This window comes from Phascolarctos cinereus, unplaced genomic scaffold (genome assembly GCF_003287225.1).
Source record: "Phascolarctos cinereus isolate Bilbo 61053 unplaced genomic scaffold, phaCin_HiC Scaffold_4;HRSCAF=312, whole genome shotgun sequence".
Classification (NCBI taxonomy): domain Eukaryota; kingdom Metazoa; phylum Chordata; class Mammalia; order Diprotodontia; family Phascolarctidae; genus Phascolarctos; species Phascolarctos cinereus.
Window position 1 is genome coordinate 364,138,485 of NW_027555847.1, and position 21,870 is coordinate 364,160,354.

Consider the following 21,870-nt stretch of genomic DNA (forward strand, 5'->3'; position numbering starts at 1 on the left):
TTCCAGACTTTTCTGCAACCACCCTAGATTAGGTTTTGATTACCCCTGACTTGGCATAATCCCTGACCCCCTCATCCCCTGCCCCCCAAATTCTTACTTGTCCCCCTGATCCATCCTGGATACTATTGTTGCATGTGTCTTCCTAAATTATATATCTGACCATATTAACCCCCTCCACTCCATGAAAAAATCTTCAGTATTTCTGCAATGCCTCAGCTTGGCATCCAAGACCTTATACAATATGGTCCCAAACTTCCTTTCAGTCTTATTCCTCTTCTACCCTACCCTTCATATTTTATAGGCCAGCCAAACAGGGCAACTGCTCTTTCCTTAATATAACTTTCCTGTCTTCAGACTTTTATGCTATTTACTCCACTCAGAATTCCATCTCCAGGCCTACTGAAATCTTTCCTATCCTTCAAAGCCTAATTCAAATGCTGCTTGCTTCATGAAGCTTTCTTTCCCTGCTATCTTCCATCTACTGTAATCTTTAGTTCCTCTGGACCTATGTCATGGCTCCTCTTCATCACATTGTACCTCCTACCATAGGCATTTGTGTTCTTGTAATTTATTTCTACTAGATTACAAGTTCCACAAGTGTACAACTATGTCTTCTTCACATTTGTCTCCCCAGCAATGGCTCAGCAGTTTTTGACTATTTGAATTGAATGGAAACACTTTTTCTAGGGAAAGTCAGACTGAAGAGGAATTTGAATGAGCAGGACAATTAATTTGGTTCCTTCTAAGCTTGTTACCTGATTTTGTTTCAGCTCTGGGAATCATGGCTTCTTTCTTTTTGGCTGACTATTTGTTACTAGTGTATAGGCAGCCAAACCTTTATGGAGTAGCCAACCAGGTGATATAATGAACTAAAAAAACTTATTGCATCAAGAAGACATTAAAACAGTGGGCATGTGGGGCAAAAAGCAGGACCTTACATGAGAGCATCTTGAACTGTCTGGGCACAAAATGGGCTTCATTAAAGCATTTTAAAAGCTGAACAGAAGGAAGAAAAGAGAGGTGTCAAAAAGGTAAAAAAATAGAGCAATTTATTACTACTTGGTTAAATTATCTATCTATTCATGTGTGGATAGGCTTACATAAGTGTATATACATTTGTACGTCACAAAGTGTCTTGGGATGCAAAGTGTCACAGAACGTATATATGCATATATAAACTTGCCTACAAACAAATATGTATCTGTAAATATGCATATATATTATATTTGTGTATACACGCATATATACACACAAAATAGTACACTGCTTATAGTAGGAGCTTATGCTTTCCTGTACAATTTTCTTCCCTGATTTTCCTTTCTTGAGATGCTTCTGATTGTTGATGATTGAATTTTTTTAAAAAAGAAAATAACAACAAAAAAAGAAGACCAAGGCATCTAGTTATTTTCCAATACACAACAAAACAGTTTATTTAAAAACACCACATACAATACTGTGTGTTTGGCACATGAGGCAATGTTGCAGGCACATTCATACTCAACAGTTATGTTTTGGAAAGATTCAAAGTGAATCAATAATATTTTTCTTCACAAGCTACAGTCACGATACACACATAGTTATCTCTACATAAGAAAGATAGTCTTTGATTGCCAAAATGACCAAATATTTACACATGTGTATATCACACTGAATCAGATATAGTCCAGCTCCATTGGCTACTTCATGCAGACCTCAAAATCTTACTGGTGATGTGGGCACCAAGTGTCTCAAGGGCAATTTTGACTGCCAATCACCTGAGATGAGGCTCTGATCCCAAAGGGACTCAAGGTCTTCCAAATGGAAAAAGGCCTCCTGATATGATACAGAAGGATGAAATCCTCAGTGTCATTCTGTAATCTCTCAAATACCATTCTCAAAAACAATTCCCATGAATAAGTGAACTGCATGGTGTGACAATAGCAGCAAGACTTTCCCATTCATTGACACATTTCTTGTTCATTTCTTTAATAACTTACATAATTGTTTTCCCACTCCAGGTCTTTTGGTAATACTGCTACCTAAAACTTTAAAATGAAAAAGAACACAATACTCCTATAAACACTTTTCCTTCTAAATTCTTCATCTATGTGAGATTTCATCAAAAAATGTTAAAAAATAAAGAGTTTAAGTTACAGGAGATCATTTACAGAAAAGCAACATAAAATATTTTTTTCTCTTGTTTCTGTCTTCTGTCCTCACAAAAGATTGTCTTAACATTAAAAATAATGGAGGCAGTGTGGTGAAATGAAAAGAGCACTGGTCTGGAGTAAGGTTTACTAAGTTTCGTCCTGGTACTTATTCATCATTCTCATCTCTCTGGGACTTAGTTTCCTTATTTACAAAATGAAGGAGGTGACTGATGATCTCTGATGTTTTTTTCAAGCAACACATCTCCTAATATAAAAAATTATACAACAAACAGGAACACATCTGCATCCAGAATTTCTTGGCGTGGATGGAAACAAAATCCCTTCAATTTGAGTAGTTCCATGAAGCATATACAGTTGGTGCTTGACAAATGCTAATTATATTCCACTGAATTTAATTTGATATCCACCAATATGCCCTCTGAATATGCCCAGTGCTGTGACCTGATGAAAGGAACTTCTGAGGGTTTTTAGTACTTACTCCATATGTCAAACTCAATGTTCTGGGGCACCTGGGATAGGATTCATGGGGGAAACTAATAACAGTATCTCCAAAATCTTTAAGTTTCCTTTTAGTCCAAAGGGATTAGCATTGAAAGTTGAGCAAATTGAAACTTTAAAAGTATATGTCATCCAAGATGAGGTATCAAGACAATAAAAGTAATGTATTAGAACAAAAACTAGACTGGAAGCTTGGGTTTTTGCCCTTACTGCCAATTGTGCCTTAGGCAAATCACTTCACTTCTGGGAGCATTGATTTTATTGTCTGTAAGATGAGGAGACTGAACAAGATAACTCATATGGTTCTTTTAGTCTCTGAAAGGTTATTGAAGTAAATTTTCCCATGCTGTTGAATGGTTCGACCCCATTTGAAGATGAATTTAGTTCTTCATTTATATTCAAAATGAAATTTCAGGGCTATTTGTTGGGATTTAATGCTTAAATATGATCCCGTCACCAAAAGTTTGGAGAACTTGGTTGCACAAACACAATGGCATGGATGATTTTTCTTATAAAATAAAGTTAAGAAATGGATTCCTTAAAAAGCCAAGAGTGATTCTACTATGATAGTCATTCATTCTGGGCCTTAGGAGAAGCACAGGAACTAGTCAACAGAAGGTGTCTTCCCACAGCTCTTTGCAAAGCAAATGTCCTCACCCACTAACATACATTCCTAATTTCTGACCCCATCTCTGGTCCTTGCTCCTCAGTGATCTGCTCTTGAAGATGTAATTTTATGTGCAATGAGTAATTGAAAGAATGGGCTTAACTGTCAAGGCCTAACATTCTACCAACACAGAACTTTCTCTTTGGTGGTTGGGAAGAGAAACTGACAATGATTGCTTATTTATCATCTATGCCACAGATGCTAAATGTCTATGTTTTCAGAATTACTAAGATTAGAATCTGTCTTTGGATAATTCTAGATAGAGATCTAAGGCATTTAAGAAACACTTGTATAACTTATTCAGTTGAGAGAGAAAAAAAACCCTTACTACTTTTTGATTATTAGGTTTTTTTCCTCCTAGACAACTAGTAAAAAAACAGACTCTTATCTTTTAAACATAACTAAGAAATATGATTTGCTTAAGCAGAAAAAATCCAATTTAAATTAGAACTTCTTACAATCCCCCCCAAAACCTTGCTTACAGAAACCAATAATTTCTACTTATACAAACACAGAAATCATATTATGTCTTTTAATACATGCTTTAACTGCATTTACTCTAATCTAAAATACACAGAATGAGAAATCTGGCCAGTCACCATATCTCAGTAATTATGTAATGTTGCTAGCATTGCTTTCCACAAACATTTACTTAAAAACAGTTTATGAATAAGTTTCACTAAAAAAAAACCTTTCAATTTGAAAAATTGAGTTTATGTTCTCAAGTTGCCAGGATGTCTCATTTTTAAATGCTCAATAGGGAATGTGGAAATATCTATGTGAAATCAGTTGCTTTCCACACTGGCAGAATGAAAGGATAGATGGGGAACTAGCTATCATATTATCCAGGGTCTAAAGAGCTTCTCTGATAAATTCAAATTTCATGGCAGATGACAAGATGAAGCTCCTCTCTAAGGAAGCTAATGATGGTGAATCACTAAATGGTGCTTTTCCAACGTAGTGTGTTCCAGTGAACAACTTGCCTCATTCGGAATGGTCCTCATTTAATAAGACTTTCCACACATTAGGAAAAATGAAGAACATTGAAGACAAATGGGAATCCAGAAGGGTAGAGAACCAGGTCATGGGGTTGTTTTTATGGGCTTAACTGCATGTTCTCCAAGGTACTTCCATTTTCCTTGCATTTTTCCCAGTGCTTTCTTTTCTGAATGCTTCTGGATTTTGCTTTCATAGGTAAGCGTTTAATTTCCATGGAGAGTGAGGAGGGAGAGAAAGACCATGGGATTGAGGAAAAGAAGAGATTAATATTTGCAGATGAAAGAAAAATCAGGCAGAAGCATAGTCCCAATATGGCTCTCATTTACTTTGCTGTGGTTTCTGACTCTGCCTGTGACTGGCAATGAAACTGAAGAATTTTAACTAAGAAATATCATATTTATATACTAAAAAGTGACCCAATCAATCCAATAAAGGAGTAGTTTGACCAAATCACATTCTGAAGACATTAAGGCCTCAATTAGCCTAATGGATTTTTTTTTCAGCTTTGGAGCCAGTTGACATAGTCAGATTTAAAAGTCATCTTGTGACTTTTGTCAATCCTGGATGAAAAGATTGAGGAATCAGAAAAAGGGAGGACTGTGGAGAAGACCAAGAACAGGCTGGTGATGCTCTCATTCCTTCATCAATTTCTTCTTGGTTCATGTGCATTTGACTTGAAATTATTATACACAGTAAAGAAAATTTGTTGGGAACTGTCCCAAAACTTGGTTGAGTGGAAGTAATGAAGTCTTTAGTTACTGTGGTCAAGATAGGCCATTTTATGTTCAGGACTATAAAAGGATTGTCCAACAAACTCATTTAAAATGGGAATTAGAGATACTGATTATTTTCTCAAAGTTCTAGGCAGGCCGTACTCACTTGGTATGGTTCTAACCAACTTCATTTAAAAATAACTCACATTTACATAGTGAAGTAGGTAGTGCATTTTACAGTTGAGGAAACCAAGGCTAAGAAAAGTTAATTGATTTTACCATATTCACATATATGTTAGGAAGTGTCTGAGGTGAGGTTTCAACCTAAATCTCTTGACTCCACATTCAGGGCACTTTCTGCCTTGCCATACTGTCTCTCATTTCATGTTAACATCATTATGTATTATAGCCATGATTTACCATTAGGTCATAAAGCCATATTGCAATTTTATTTAGGAAACTTCTCCTTTCTTATTCCCCCCCCCCAGCCCTCCACCTTTGGAACTAGCTAATTTCTATATTACAGTTTCACCTAATGTTATGTTTTCTCATTCCAATATGTTTCTAATTCAAGAGGTAAGTTGTTATGCTTATACAAGGTAACTAATGCAAAATAAGACCATAGTTATCCTGTATTAGTGTTTATATTTATGCTTCCTGGAATCTCCTTTCTGAAAGTCTCTGTTCTGGTCCAAAGGACTTTCATTTTTAAGGAATACTCTTAGGCAATGAGGAATCATGTCTTTGAAGACCAATTCCAGGTTCTATGACTGACCTGTGACCTGAACTTGAAATGGCTTCAAGGAGACAGAATTATTGGGAATCTCTTCATGCTTTTTTTTTTGAAGTGCTTACTTATGGAAGATATTTATATTTCAATAGATAGTTTTATCCTCAATAAAACCTATCTTCATGTTGATGATCTTGTAATAGAATCACAGTGAAGAAGCTGCCATGAAACCTAGAAGAACTAACTCTATGTTAAAATTATGGTGTTTTTGGCATGAGATTATGAGGCAGCATCATGTAGTGGACCAAGCTTAATGAGGCCTGGATTTGAGTGCTGGCTTTGACCCAAGTTAAGCTATATGACTTTAACAAAGCATTTAATCTTTCAACCTTAGTTTCTCATCTGTAAAATAAAGACTTTGGATTAGATGGTTGATTAGATCTCTTTTAGCTCTAAAATCTTATGATTCTATGAACTACTTAACTCTCATGACTCACAATTTACCCATTTATCAGAGGCCTAATCATATTCTCCTATCACTTGAAAGCTTCATTGAACATTTAGAAAATACTTTCAAAGCTATGAAGGACATACAAGGTCAAGAATAAAGACAGAGTTATGGAGCACACTTGGACTATTTCTATATACACAATCATTCAGGCAGAACTGAATCAGTTTCAAATTGTTTATGAATCAGTTGATAACAGGTCAGTTCGGAAAACCCATACATGCAGTTAAAATAGTTGTACTATTTTGGTGGATCTATATTGCTAAACATTTTGAAAACTTTCATTCAACTGACCATTTACCAACTAATTAAAAACTTAAAACTGGTGAATTATATGTCTGGTTGTGTATAGACACAGCACTAGAGATATCAAAGAAAATTTTTGAAGGAATACAATTCATTACTTCCTACTGACTTATCTATTAAATCCATATATGGGCAAAACACTATGCTGAGGGAGCTATACAGATAACTGAAATGTGGTTCCTGTCCTCTTTTAGCATGGAATTAGTTATACTATTATATATTCCTCACTGGTCTTCCATGCAAGGTCAACAAAAGTTATATACTAAAGGTAAAACAAAAACTATTTAAAAATAAACACTTTCAATAATAAGCAATCAGATAAAACAAAGCATTACAAATTCATTTTGACAACGGCATTGTGAAGCATTCTACATTTTAAAATGCAGAAGGACCTGAGCAGAGAAGGCAGAAATGGTTGCTTTAGCCATTGCAATGATTGAGTCAGGTCACTTTGGGATTGATCTGGCTGCAGAGCATCCAAATTGATTAATCAGACTGACCATGTTGCACTAGCCTCCTAGGATTGGCAGTGCTGCAGCCTACTTATTTCTTCAGGCACAGCCAATACTTCTACTGATGTTCCATTCGGCAGGATCTACACATTCAGAATAATGTGGAGAATGGAAGCTATTTGCAATCATTCATTTGTCAAAAGCAATTATAATGCAACAAGTAGATTAAGAGAGTCAGTCTTCCATTTTGCATGTGTAGAAGCAATCTACTTGCTAGATTCTTAGAGCATTCATTTATAGTAGCATATCTTTGTGGTATTCAAAGTATGTTCTAGGAAAAATTTACAATATGAATGGTATTAATAATGGTAATTTCTTACTCTTGAGAGGTGTCACTGGAGGTAGCGTATAGTGACATTAGTACAAAACCATGCTCACTTTTCAAAGTCTCAATTATTTATACATATTACTAAAAATTATATCAATGTTTTGTTAAAATGAACAGAGAATTAAGTTCTCAGTTTTCAGTTGAAAGAGAAAGTAACAAATCAATATATATTTTTTCATGATAGTAATTTACCAGGGGCCTATCTCTTCTTTCAGTAGAGACTGTAGTTGACTATCAAATAAATTGCATATCCACTTCTGCTCTTGTGTATCTAGAAAACTATACTAGAAATGTTTATCATTGTTCAACAATAGATTTAGAAGAGAGAAAATTTCCAGAAAAATGGGAAATGTACAGAATACCACTAGTTAGTTTTTTTTTAGGAAACTGATCAAAATACAAATGAACCACAGTTAAAAGTTCCAATTTTACATTCCCTCAATATTTCTGCTTTGCAGAAATTTTAAAAATATCACAACAAAAACCAGCACTGAAAATTTACGCTCCTCTTGTCATTATAACTTGTGTTTCTTGTATTTCAGAGATCTAAAACCAAGATCATCTTTTCATTGCTCCTATGGTTGTTGGGGGGAGGTATATTTGGCTTATCTTTTCTTCATATTGGAAGGCAAGAGACCTAAATTCTAGTCCTGGCTGTAATTATTGCACTACTTCATTAACTAGCTATTTGACTTTGGGTAAGTCAAGTCACCCCTACTAGTTTCATATTTCTCATATGTAAAATGAGGGGTTGGACTAGATGACATTTACAGTACTGTCTAGCCTTAAATATTTTATGATTTTAGGATATACTTGCTTCCTTTGTGCACCTTTAGTATATCTTTGCAGCAGAGGTGATACCTAATGACTGCTCATCCCAAAGGCATTGGAAATGCTTTTGCTTCCATCAGCTATCAGCAAATTATAAAGAGAAAAATCTAGTTGTCTTATCTGCAGAATGAATGTTAGCTTGGTCTTCACACATGCAATGGCAACTCTTTTCTTAGTGTATACCCTTGTTGGCACAACTATCTAGTGCCATACATGAGTTAATTTGAGGCATGGTACAACAATCACATTAGGCTTTGTGTTATTCTACTGAAATTATAAATATTTGTATTATTCTATTGAACTTAAAACTATTGTGCCGAAGACAATAGAAAAAATGCAATGGCTGATTAAACAAAGGAGTTTTAATCTTCAGTTATGTGTTTGTTGGTTTTTAATGGAATGAATTGCTTGATACCACATATTCAGAACTCTGGCCAGATTCTGGGTCTATGACTCTATGCACATGAACAACTATTTAAAAAAAATCCACAATTGTCTGCTTGCTTTATCTGCACAAAGGAAGTTTCATTGATTTGTTTTTGTTTTGCACTGAACTGAGTTTGTATTGGTATCAGATAAAGAAAATCTTGGTGGATCTATGGTAGATTCTGACCCAATATGTGGAAGCAGGTTCTTTGAAAAGGTAAAGTTTGAGTAACTAGAGTTGGATACAGATGGCAAAGGAAATACAAAATCTGAGTGTAAATAGCTGCCCCAAATTGGTAGGGATTTGCCAACCTATCTGCTTGTCTCATTATAAATTCAGTCTATGTAAATCCAGAAATAGTCAGGAATTCTGGAGAATTGGCCCTTACTGCTCCTTCCCAAACATTCCCAAGTAGGATCCTTTGGCTTTTTGGAGCAAATATGACTTGTCTATAGTTGTCTAGACCTAGTCTTTGTAACAATCTTTAAATACATAAAAGGATATTTTTTTTGGGTGGGGAACAGCTTTTTTCTATTGCCGAGGTCTACATACGTTCAAGAGGTTAAGTTGTAGGGGAGGGGGAATGCTGGGAGAACAGCAAGAAGGGCTTCCTGTAACAAAGTTATAAAGAAAACAGAAACATTGTGAGATGTCTTTCTTTACAGATTTTTAAGAGAAGAATAGATCATTATTTTTCTGGAACAGCTAGAATAAACTTGTCCAAGAGCAGGGTTCTTAAGATTTTTGTGTCATAGGTCTCTTTGGCAAGCTGGTGAAGCCTACAGACCCCTTCTCAGAATGTTTTTTAAACGTATAAAATAAAACACATGTATTTGTCAAGGAAACTAAATATATGAAAGACATTATCAAACTCTAAAAAAAGAAAAAAAAGGCTCAGCTGTCAGCTTAAGATCTTCCTGTCTAGTTGATCTCTCAAGCCCTTTCCAGTCCTAGAATTCTATGAATGTAGCTTTTCCTGTAGGGGGCAGCTAGGTGGTACGGTGGATAGAGTGCAGGGCCTAGAATCAGACTTAAGTTCAAATACAGCCTCTGATACTTATTAGCTGTGTCACCCTGGGCAAGTAATTCAACCTGTTTGCCTCACTTTCCCCATCTGTAAAATAATATGGAAAAGGAAATGGCACACACTTTGGTATCTTTGCCAAGAAAACCCCAAAAAGGGTCATGAAGAGTTGAATACAACTGGAAAATGACTAAACAACAAAAGCCTTTCCATCAATATTTTGCCTTCTAGTTAAATTGATAAAATGGCATCAGAAAGAGTTCCTTCAGTAGCTTAATTTGAGAGTGTGACGGGGGCCAGGATTGAAATGAACTTTTTCAGAGTCTTGTAGAACATTTTATATTTTCCCCATAGTAAGTCCTTTAAAACATTTAAATATCCACTCTACAATGCTTGTCAATTGATCAGTCGGTTAGATTCTTTACTATTCTGACTGGTGTGGTTTTTTGCATTTATGTAGTTTAAGCTTGGATAAAACATCTAATAGCCATATTGGGGTTCAAAGCTTCAGGTTCCAAATCTTCTGGCCTATATGAGAAATAAACCTCTTGCCTAATCCATGTACTGTGCTATTTGGAATGCAGGAAAAGTCTACTGCACAGTAGAAACTTGGCCCATAGAATTTAGTTAGGGGCACAGCAAATTGAATAGGACAGCTGAAGAACAGGCTAAATCTCTGCCACATTCCTGAAATAGTTTTATAGCTCATCAAATTGTAGGGGAGAATTAAAAAATAACATGAATATTCTTTCAGTGAAAGTTGTGTTGTTGTTACTTCTTATTCTGAAACATCTAACCATCTTTTTTCTCATCCAGTCAGGTGATTGTCATTCATACTGTCTTTGTAATAAAATTATTATATTATGCAAATATATGCATATGTGTACACACATGTATATACATATACACACATATATACTTATATAGTTACAGATATAGTTGTAATTATAGTTATAGGTATATTGCCCTCAGTGAAGTCATCTTCTTCTCAGACATATACTAATCTCTCTGATTTTCCACTGGTTAATTTCTGACTTGAGCGAAAAAGCTCTGATCGTAATGAGTTTGGGTAGTTCTCTGGATGACAAAACCCAAATAGCCTATCTCTTTAGGCTCAGGCAGTGTGTGTGCAGTATCTTTCATAACTTAACTTAGTGTTCTTTTTAGATATAATCTACACATCAAAGAGGAGCCCTGATTTGATTCTCCCATCTCAGCAATTATTTTTGAATCACATTTGTAACATTGTAGACTAGGGAATGCAAAAAATTTAGATGTGATTTATGGGAAAGAGTGAGCTGTCTCCCCCATACAGATTATAAATGTGCTTGATTGGCATTTAGAAAGAAAGAAGAAATGTCATATTAAAATTTAACTATCACTTGGCCAGACTGCTATCCAGACTACAAGAACAAAGAACCATTCAGGAAGAAACCAATGATCTACAGTAATGGTGATTTCTATGCCTGCATTAGAAATAATGAAAAATGGAAGGGCCAGAGCCATGCCCTCATGGTAGGGTCTATACAGCTTCACATAGAAGATAATTTTGTCCAAGACCCTGGGATTGCCCAAATTGCTCAACTGTTTTTCCTCCTGAAGGACTCGTAAATTGTAGATATAATGTATTTGACTTGGACCTATTGGAAAGAAGAATATAAGACCCAGAATTCACTTGGTAAAGAAAGGTCAGGAATCCACACTTCTTTTGGAACAAAACAGTCACCTTTGATACAATAGACATGGAAAAATTGTCAACTAGAGCCCATAGACCTGACACAAATTTGAACACTGCATATTCAGGGTCCAGGTCTGAGGTGGCCTTGGGAGAGGCAGTAGACAGTCTAAAAAGGGTCTCCCACTCTCCCACTCTCCAACATTGCTTGTTCTAGAGAATATCATCTTAATGGCCTTGTGTAGCCTCTGAAGAGGGCAGTTTGTGTGACAAAGACAGACTCATTAGACCAATTCTGTGCTAAAAATAATCTTCCATCTCTCAGATGGCTTAAATTCCAAAAATAACAGTGACTGTATTCTGAGAACCTCTCAGAACCACTATCCAGTTTGGCTTAAAGGATGGTGAATGGTGCCAAGGTTCAAATACCCTTGGTCTCTAACAAAATCAATTGTCATTATGCTAGTGGCCTACCAAGTACACGAAGCCACTCATGTCTTTAGCTTCCTGTGTAATAAATAGTGAGAGACATACTATGTGTCCCCATAGATTCAGAGCTCATGATCTAACCTGCAGGGGAGCCCAGCTCATGAGCATCTGGCAAGGGATGTTTTCTGTAGAAAAATAAGGTAACATAAATGTATTACAATTTATTCAGTTTGAAAAGAAACTGGATGAAAGCATCAAAGTTACTCAATGTCATGAATGCATCAAGCAAACACCAACCCACAGTGGAAAAGGCAATTAAATAACCAAAAGAAAATCCCACACAGCAAAGAGAGAGAGGGAAGTAGGTAGGCTATGGAAATCAGTCTTTTCTCTATTACCAATTTAAAGAGTCTGAACATAATGTTAAACAGAGATCCCTCTTAAATTAGCCACAATAATATGATACAGAACTCGGACTCCAGGTAAGAAAGGGGGCCACCTAGGAGGATATATGAAGGGAAAGAAGGGGCACCAAGGCAAATTTTTTAGTACTAGTTTTTAAATATATGCACATACTTGGAATCACAGAAAATTCTGCTCTCCATGATATGCAAGTGTTTATTTTCTGTAAAGTAATCCCATGTATCACCCTGACAGTTCCAAGTCTCTGGTAGAAAATAACCTGGGGAATGGTGGTAGGGGGCTGGGATTCTCTAGTGAAGGAGTGAAGGGGGCCATTTTCAAATCTATCCTTAGGTGCCTTGTTTCTAGTTCTACTTAGCACGGAATGCTCAAAATAGACAGCAGTTTCTCTGCTGCTAAAATATCAATATGAAAATACTTTAAAACATATATTTAATAGCATAGCTATAAATGTAAAATTTCTTTCATCAATTCCTTAAAGGTTCTTACAGCTCAAAAAAGTGGAGTTTTTGTTGGCCTTGCTAAATGTGCTAAGACCCTTGCAGACCAGTGGGCAGGGCAATAGAGAACATCTTGACTTTTTAAGCTGTGGAAAATAGTTTTAGTAAACATATGACCCTAAAAGGGCTTTACTTTTGAAGAATATTCAATTTGGTTTGGGGCACTTTTAAAACAATCATTTGGCACTTCGAGTTTGAAGTTCTTAGGCACAATGTGACAAAGTCAGTTTGGTCAGTCCCTCCTCATGCATTCTGTATAGTAGCTGAAACTCGGCAGGAAGCTGGTGGGACTCCTGCCACTTGGTCGTAAATTTGGTTCCTTTTTTGTCATAGTAATGGTAAGGAAGGTCTTCCCGAGTGTTGGGGTCAAATCCAAATGGCCAAAATCCATACAAGTGGATCTCTTCACACATTGCAGATGCAAGGGTGTACATAAGAATACCTGTGCTCAGCCGTTTGGGTGTCAACCGTTTGTTTTTCCAGTACCTGCAGAATAATAAGCACATGCTGATTTAGCGACTGAGGCTTTGTGTCACAATGTGACAGGTCAACATGCCTCAGCTTAGTAGGTGATAGGTAGGTTTCAGAGAGTATAAGGTCTGTTATTCAAGTTAGGGCTTGCAGAGTTCTGTCCTGGAAGTGCTTTAAGATTCCAATGTCTTAGGGTCTTTCAAAAAAAATGACTGCTATGATTTAGTGAATGAGAAGGCAAACAAATTTTTTATACTTCATTTACTAACTGCCTACTATGTGCCAAGTAGTCAGTAACACCTAGACTAGTGTTTTGCACGTACTTGAGGCAATGATGTGGCACAGTAGATAGAACACTAGACTTCAAATCAGGAAGACCTGATTTTGAATCCTACCTTAGACACTAGCTGGGTAACCCTAGGGCAAGTCACTTGACCTCCCTCAGCCTCAGGTTTCTTAGCCATAAAATGGGAATGAGAATAGCATCTATTTTACAGGGTTATTGTGAGATCAACTGAGAACAAACGTGAAGTGCCTTCAGAACTTTAAAAGTATCATACACATACTAGTTATTATTATTGAATATTTGACTGTGTCATGATGAGGTACTCCAGGTTTAATGGTTCCCTGTAGATCAATCAGTTCATCAATAAATATTTACAAAGAGCGTGTTGTGTATTAGACACTATAAAAAGGTGAAAATAAAATGGTTACTGTTCTCAAGAAGCTTGCATTCTATCCAGTGAGACATGTATATACGTATATCTACAGAAAATATATTTTTTTAAAATACAAGGAACTTTTTATAGTGAAAGCACTAGCATCTGGGTGGGGGTGGACCAGGAAAGGTCTCATGTAGGAGGTAGTGCTCATTATGAGTTCTGAAGGAAACTCATCTATAACTAGCAATATGACTTAGTACCTAAGTCTTAGAGAGTTGCTTGAAGAACATAAAGGTCAAATGACTTTTCTAGGCTCACACAGCTAGTAAGTTTCAGAGGCAAAATCTGAGCCCAGGTCTTTCTGACTTTTAGTCCAGTACTCTCTCTTATATTCTCTGTGCTTTTCACATAGTAGGAACTTAACAGATAGTTGTTGAGTATATGAACGAATGAAACATTATCCATTTTGAAGGTTACATGTGCTCCTAATACAAGGGGACTTTCCTGGCATTTTCTTACATTGGACGAGTTTAGTTAGTTCCTTCCTATTCATTCTTCATAGTAGCTGAAACTTGGCAGAAAGCTGGCAGGACACCTGTCACTTTGTCACCTGACTATTTGCTGTAACATGGGAGCATACAATGCATATATTTCTATATACATACATACACAATATGTGTATGCACATAAACACATGTATATATGTACACATACAAAAATACATTAAATCTCTTGGTTTTAGAAAGATTTTGGACTCTGGCTTTTGTTTACACATTGTTTGGACAAGCCAAGGGATGTTTGTGAAGGTGGTAATTATGCACAGGAACAGGCAACGGATTCCCTTTCTCATTTTCTGACCAGCAGCAGTTCAATTGCTTATTAGTAAACACGGGTCTAAAAGTTAATGACCCATAACTTCTCTAAATTTAGGGGGAAATGCTAACATGCCTATCTCCCAATTAGGAATGACTCTGAAACCCCAAAACAAGCTAGAATATTGTATTTCTTAAATTTTTGGCTGTGACTTTCACACTCGTTCTGTCCTTGAATTTGAATTTACAATGGACAAAATTTCATTTCTGTAAAACCAACATGTTTAATTTGAGCTCGACCTGGATTTTGTGGAACTATGTTAAAAAACCATATAGAGAATTCAGCCAAAATATAATGGTCTTTCTATTGGAGTTCCCAAATCTTTGAAGTGTCTTACATACTACCTATGTGGCAAATAATTTACTTTTCATTTTCAGCTGAGAGTAAAAGATTTTACATAAATATTAAAAAATCCAAGACCTTGATTTTCTTTTAATACTTTTGTGTCACTGAGGTAACCAAAGCTAAAGAGAGCAAGAACCCATTAGCTGAGTGTACCCTCAATGTTAAAACTGTCATGGAGCCAGAAGGAAGGTATCTTCTATGCAGATGGAAACGTTTAGAGTCTTCTTTCTCTTAAGCTCCTATTCTACCTCATAATGTAAGTGAACTGCTTAATTTAGGTAGGAAGTTAGACACTCACAAGCTGTTTAAGAAGGACAAGTTGAGAGTTGAGGCAATTTTTCAGGAAATTTAGAATAAGTAAAATCTTCCTACCCAGGAAAAGAAGAATTATTCATACAATTATTTATAGCCACTTTGGCTGTTTTCATTTAGTAAGCTAAACAGAAAACTAGTCAATTTCCCATTTTATTTTTTTCACTAGTTAGTATACAGAATGTGTTCTCTTCCAACACATTTAACTTTCCTGAATCCAGTGCTTCCAGCACTAGTATAGTAAATAACTTAAAAATGAGTTACACTTAAAGAGTTAATCAACAACTTATTCTCATTAGGCTTACTACTATGGTAACATAAAACTTAGACATTTGTGAATGCAGGTAGAAAACTTGGAGAGAGGTATTAAGTTTGAGAAAATACGTGAAATGATTATTTAACCTGAACAAACACCACTGCTGTGGCTTCTGTTCTACAAGAGTTCACATATAAATTACTCTTATTTGGGAACAGCACCTGAAGAATGTCGACTTAGAGAAATGATTCAAAGAAAGTTTTTCATCCTTAGTATTGTTGGAGAAGTGGTATGGGATTAGAAGATGGCCAACAATACATTATTATAACTCTCAATTATACTGAAGCTGATTGTAAAATTTGCAGATTCTCCAGGTTTGTTTTATTTTTTTTGCTTGATCTGGGTTTTGCCTATGCCTCACCCAATGAATTGGATAAGATGGGGGAAATGGATTCAAAAAATATGCTTTACTAGTCTTTAGGCTTTTCTACATGAATACAGATTAGGTAGAGAAAAGCAAAGGAGACAAAACACCAATTTGTCCATTGGCTCTTAGCAGCTCAAAGTAGAAATCAAGTTAAAATGATTCCAATAGCTAGTTACAAGTTGGTCAAATAATCATTTGTGTAAACTCTCCATAACAACCAATTGTGAATGGCCCTCCCACCATAGATCAAGTGATTAATTTGCTATTTGAGCAAAAGATGGATTAGATGTAGTAAAATATACACACCTGTTGACGTGTTGCATTATATTTCCAGGCCAAGCCAATTGGACCTTTAACTGACCTCTGTGCTCGACAAAAAAATCAACTAGTGTCCTGGTGACAGTTGTTGAAGTATGGAAGAAAAATGCAGGGATCCAGAGGATGGCCCCATCAAGCTTTTTTAAACTGAGGAAAAAGTTGTTACGATCCTGAATGGTCAAAAGATTGTTGTAATACTTTTCCAGAATGCTAGGGTTGAAGGTGGTAAGGTTGGTTTTCCTGCCAACATCTTTTTGGAATGCCTCAGTGGGGGCAAAATTGCAACGGAAAACAAAATCAGATTTATCTATTTCTTGTCCACATTGGCTCCCTGTCAGGATCCCACTATTTCCAACCACAGTACAAATATTATAATGCTTATTCATAATGGGTGACACATCTGGAAGCAGTGATCGGAAGTTATTGCTAATAGAAAAAACATATTTATGGCTGGAATAATCATAGTGCATCAGCTGTCCAATCCGAACACTATTCTTGGTCAAAGAAAAATTTTTTATTACATCGACATGTTGAAGAATCTCTTTCCTAAAATAAAAAAAAATTCATTAAATGTATCCCATTCAAAACAATTGATTTTTCAATTTTATTTCTTTTATGCTACTATTTCATTCAGAAAATAATCTTAAGAATTTTGAACCAATGGAAAAAGAAATCTATCGATTACTATCATAGTCTTTGGAAGGAGACCAGCATAATATTATAGGATCATGCTAGTCCTTGGGTCCAGTGTTCTAAATGTGGGTTCCTTTCTTGATAATAAAATTTGGGGCTGACGATATGCTAACTATAGCTATCATGTACCTGTTCTATGGCTTATGTTGAGGATGTGGATAATGAAAAGGTGACCCCAAGCTCAATCTGTGCCAGCAAATAATCAATGGGATACAGCTACTATCTGTCATTGGGTAATCATGTTACTCATTTAAGTTGGAGAACTGGCCTTTGTTACATGGGACTGCCTTCTTGCTATTGGATTGCAGTGCACAAGGCATATCAATTACTTCCTCTTTTTTTTTCTAAAATAGTGCCAAACATCTACAGGAGAGCGAGTACAGTATTATATGTTGTTGAAATATTAAAATGGTAATAGCAGAGGGGATAGTTGAATATTTAATGAAAATGAGATGATAATCTCATCAGGAACCTTTGAATAATGAAATAGGGAATCAGGGAATATTGTCCTTTGAGATGTAGAAACAAAATGTATTTGGAGGAAATTAAAAAAAGAATTATTATAAAACACTGAAAATATGCCCAGTATTCTAGTTTGGCTTTTATGATGATTTTTGAGAAAAATGAACAAATCCTACATTGCTAAATCATTCAAAGTATTTAAGAAAAGCAAGGAACATGTTGCTTTATGGTCAAATCCAATTTTATTATACTTATCAAATTACGAATCTGTGTAAGGGGAAGTGTATGATCCAGAACTTAGTGTTACTCAAAGTAATTTCACAATGGCAAAGGGAAAATATGTTCTGTTATTTGTTCATTTTTTATGTTATTGACTTAAAAATGGAATTTTTGTGAAAAAATTTTAAAGAAGTATATGTTTTGAAAGGTTAAATAATCACAAGGCGAGAACATTTTCATTAGGTTGGAAATATGATGAGCAATTGGTATAGAACCTAATCAGTTGAAAATTAGTATCTCCCACAAAAGTTTTCTATGTTATTAGCTAAAAGAGCTGTATAGAAGCCCATATCTGGATTCTTAGAAATAATTTGTTTTATTGTGTTCTAATATCAATATACTGAATTTTAAAAATTGAATCATAGTCACTTAAGATAATGCTTTAAAACAATGCCTTGATGTCACCAAGGAGTTTCTCTCATTTTACTTCTGATGAGATATTATATGTCAGTATATTAAAAATGTATACCCTGCATGGGTAGGTGCTATAAGCACCATGCACTGTTTCTTAAACTTAAAGCTTTGTGAAAACACATCTCTGCACCTCTAATGAGTACACTAGATGGCTCACGTTTCATTTAGCAGTATAATAACCCCACTAAAGCAGCAACTTAACTCAGGGAAACAGGTGAAAGCTAGAAATGCTGAAGATTTAAGTTCTATCTTGCATAAATTATTTCAAATAAATTCTGTAATTTTTCTCTTGATTATTTATCAATAAATATGAGACTGATGTAAGGCATAACTCATAATAATAACCTAAGATCACTTTACCATATATTAAAAGCTACAAGGGTTTAATTTTTAAAGGAAATCACATTATATACATACACACATCTATACATGTACATGTGTATGCATGTGTGTATATATTTGTTGGTTTTACTAATTTTATGTGGTGAATTAGAAGAAATTATTATCTTTCCATTTTAATTAAACAATACACATAACATAGATTACATACATTTCAGTAAGACATTCAGTAAATAATAAGCATTTAAATTGTATGAATTTACTATGGGACTCCCCTCCCACGTTTGTATTTGAATCACTTTGGATGATACATTGTGACCAAAATATTGTTTAGGGTTTTTGATGCTTTGCGGACTATTTTATTGGTACTTTCACCTTAAACTATGATTTTAATGTGAGGTCACATTAGAAAGAAGATATTTAAAATAATATTTCATTGAATTTGATGTAAATTATTTAGACTTTTTCCTCCAGTCAGAATTCTGATGCTGACATCGTTTTCTACTTATGAAGGGGCACCCGGTATTAGCATTAATTACAAGTTACCATTTTGTATAGGCCAAGAAAAAACAGCAAACATGCCCTGACAGCAGGGAAAATTCTTGTTTCAAACTATTGTATTCAGAAACACTTTTTTTTTAACTTTTGTGCCTTCCTCCTATCCTACCTTTGACGTAAAAATGCTGTCCGGTTAAATGTCCACTTAGAAGGTTTCTCCTGGAGTTCCTGGGTCAGAGAATTCGTAATGGGTACAAATGATGGGTCTAGAAACTTCAGTGCAAATTGTGACCTGGAAGGAATTATGAGTACATAAGCAAAATAATCAGCCTTTGCTTTTAGAGCCAGAAGGCCATTAAAGTTCAACTGGGCTGGTCCAGACAGCACTATACAAAAAAAAAGTCTCCATACTCCTGTCACCATCACCTCTCCTTTAACTCTTTTTGGTTAAACAAAAAAGAAGGAAATATGACAAAAAAATACACTTAATATTCTCATTGCTTTACCGGAGAAATCATAAAATGGCCGTCAAGCATAGAGAACGGGGGGGGGGGGGCTGAGGCTGAAAACGACAAGTAAATGTAAAGCATGCACCTAGCCAGAGTAACTCAACGAGTCAGCACCGCGGACAGCGACCGCCCACAAAACCAGGCAGAAATCCAAAACACTTCAACACTCCAGGGCCTGACTAAATTGTTTTTGAAGAGGAAAGGCAGAGGAGAGTGCAGATGGGGGAGGGGGCGAAGGGTGGTCTCCTGCTTTAGCTTCTTCCATCTAGAATCTGTTTCTGGTTTAATTCACTATTTCCTGACAAAGGAGGCCCATTCCCTCAACTTCCACAGACTCTGCGGAGGTCTAGCGGCAGCCGCGAACTACTTGAGGGATTGGGCGGGAAAGGCTTCCTAGTGCCTAATCCAGGTCCCGGAACACCAGGGTGTTGAGAGCATAGGGCAAACCTTTCCCTCAGGCGCAACACATACATCTAATGGCCAGATTCTGGCAGCAGGATTTTGTTTTTTCCTGTCATTCCCCCTCCCCCAAACAATCTACAGGCCCTTAGTGTGCAAGACACCCCTCCCCCACTACACACACACATACACACACACACACACACACACACACACACACTCGCAGAAGAGAAATGGGTCTGAGAACGGGGGTGGGAGTCGTCAGAATGCCTAGGGAAAGCAAGAACCGCCTGAAAAGGAGCCAAGCTAAAGAGCTAAGGAGCAGGTCCTTTCCCCACTGACTTGGACTGGGTATCTGTGGTTGGGGATGCCCAATTCCAGTTTGTAGGCTGCTTCCTGGGAGGGTATGGGAAGGAGAAAGGAATACAGGACTTAGGGCTGTAGTCCCGAAGAAGGTTGCTAACACAGAAGGGGTAGATAGAAGAAACCCTAAGGGAATTCTTCGAACAAACCCCCTCATAATTTTTGTAGGGAGGCGGGGGAGTAAGGGAGGGGATAAGCAAAGCGCCTGCGCCATTTAGTCGCCCCTGGACTGACGGTCACCACAGCCATGCCGAACCCTGCAGACCAGGGAAGGGAGAATGCTCTCACAAGGCACACATAATCATCCCTTCCCCCCTCCAAATAGCAACTCTCTTTCCCTTCTATCACTTTCATCTCCTCACTACCATCCTTATTTTGGGGAGAGGGAAGGGGACACTGATACTGAAAACTCGTAGAAAAGCAATCGGATCGATTTGGCCAGTAGCTATGGGTAAGATTTTGTCTTCCTTTAAATAATAAAGTGATGATGATCACGCAGTTATCTTGTCGAAAATATTTCTGAGATGTCAAAATAACTTTCTCATCTTATGTTCCCCGCCACCACCAAGCTCCAAACCTTCCCTTTCCCAATTTCCCAACCATAAAATAATAAATAAACCAGAGGAAAGAGAGAGAGAATGAGAAAAATAAATGGCCACACTTACCTAAATCCCGCGTGGAACATATACATTCGGGGCACCCTCGGGCTGGCGTACTTGGGAGTGGTGAAGATGTTATCCTTTTTCAAGGACACATAGCTAATCAGACAAAAAATCAGCAAGGCGACGCTGAACATGACCAGACCCAGTGCACTAACCACCCGGGCCATTTTGCAATTTCTCATCTTGGGGAAGGCGTGAGTCAGTGAAACCCAAGAAATCAGTCCATTGAGTTGCAAACGGCTGCTTGGGAAAGGGGGGGTGGTGGTGGTGGTGGTGGCGAACGTGGGGGTGTGTGTGTTAGAGGGTGTGTGTGTGTGTGTGTGTGTGTGTGTGTGTGTGTGTTGTGTGTGTGTGTGTGTTGAGTGGGGGGGCCCTCTGGGCTAGGGGAATAGCGAAAGGGTAGGGGTGGGCAGACAGAGAGAATCCGAACCCCCTAGGAAAGGGAGAGCCGGGACAATGAAGAATTAAAAATAAAATGGAGGGCTGGAGCTGCGGTGTCGAAATGGCAGCTGACTGCGTTCTACGTCTCCTCTTCGCTGCCTGCTCATTCTACACCGCGAGTTTCCAGTGGGGCTGCCATCCCTCTTCACGGATGCAAGATAAATGTGATTGGAATAATGTTACAGTTCGATCTAGGCACAGGATTTAATTAATGAACTCTAATCTCCCAAATAACCTTGGTGGGGGGACGGTGAGGGAGGGAAAAGGAGGGGGCCAAGGGAGAGGAATTAAGGGAAAAATACATCAGCCCACAACATCGGGCTGTTCAGAACCAGGCTGGATAAAGCTGGAAGGAGGATGAATGTGGGGAGACAGACACCCAAACTTATTTTAATGGACCATTCATAACTTTATAAATAAATCGCAG

General features: G+C 36.9%; 1 protein-coding gene across 1 annotated transcript; it reads right to left on the reverse strand.

Moving 5' to 3' along the window:
- Window positions 1-1,412: 1,412 nt before the first annotated feature.
- On the reverse strand, window positions 1,413-21,354 carry ST8SIA3 (ST8 alpha-N-acetyl-neuraminide alpha-2,8-sialyltransferase 3). Its single transcript, XM_020994644.2, has 4 exons — window positions 21,006-21,354; window positions 19,239-19,361; window positions 16,373-16,930; window positions 1,413-13,206 (listed from the first exon to the last, which is right to left on the reverse strand). The coding sequence occupies exons 1-4, from the start codon at window positions 21,182-21,184 to the stop codon at window positions 12,924-12,926; spliced, it is 1,143 nt and encodes a 380-aa protein (XP_020850303.1). The 5' UTR covers window positions 21,185-21,354; the 3' UTR covers window positions 1,413-12,923.
- Window positions 21,355-21,870: the final 516 nt, after the last annotated feature.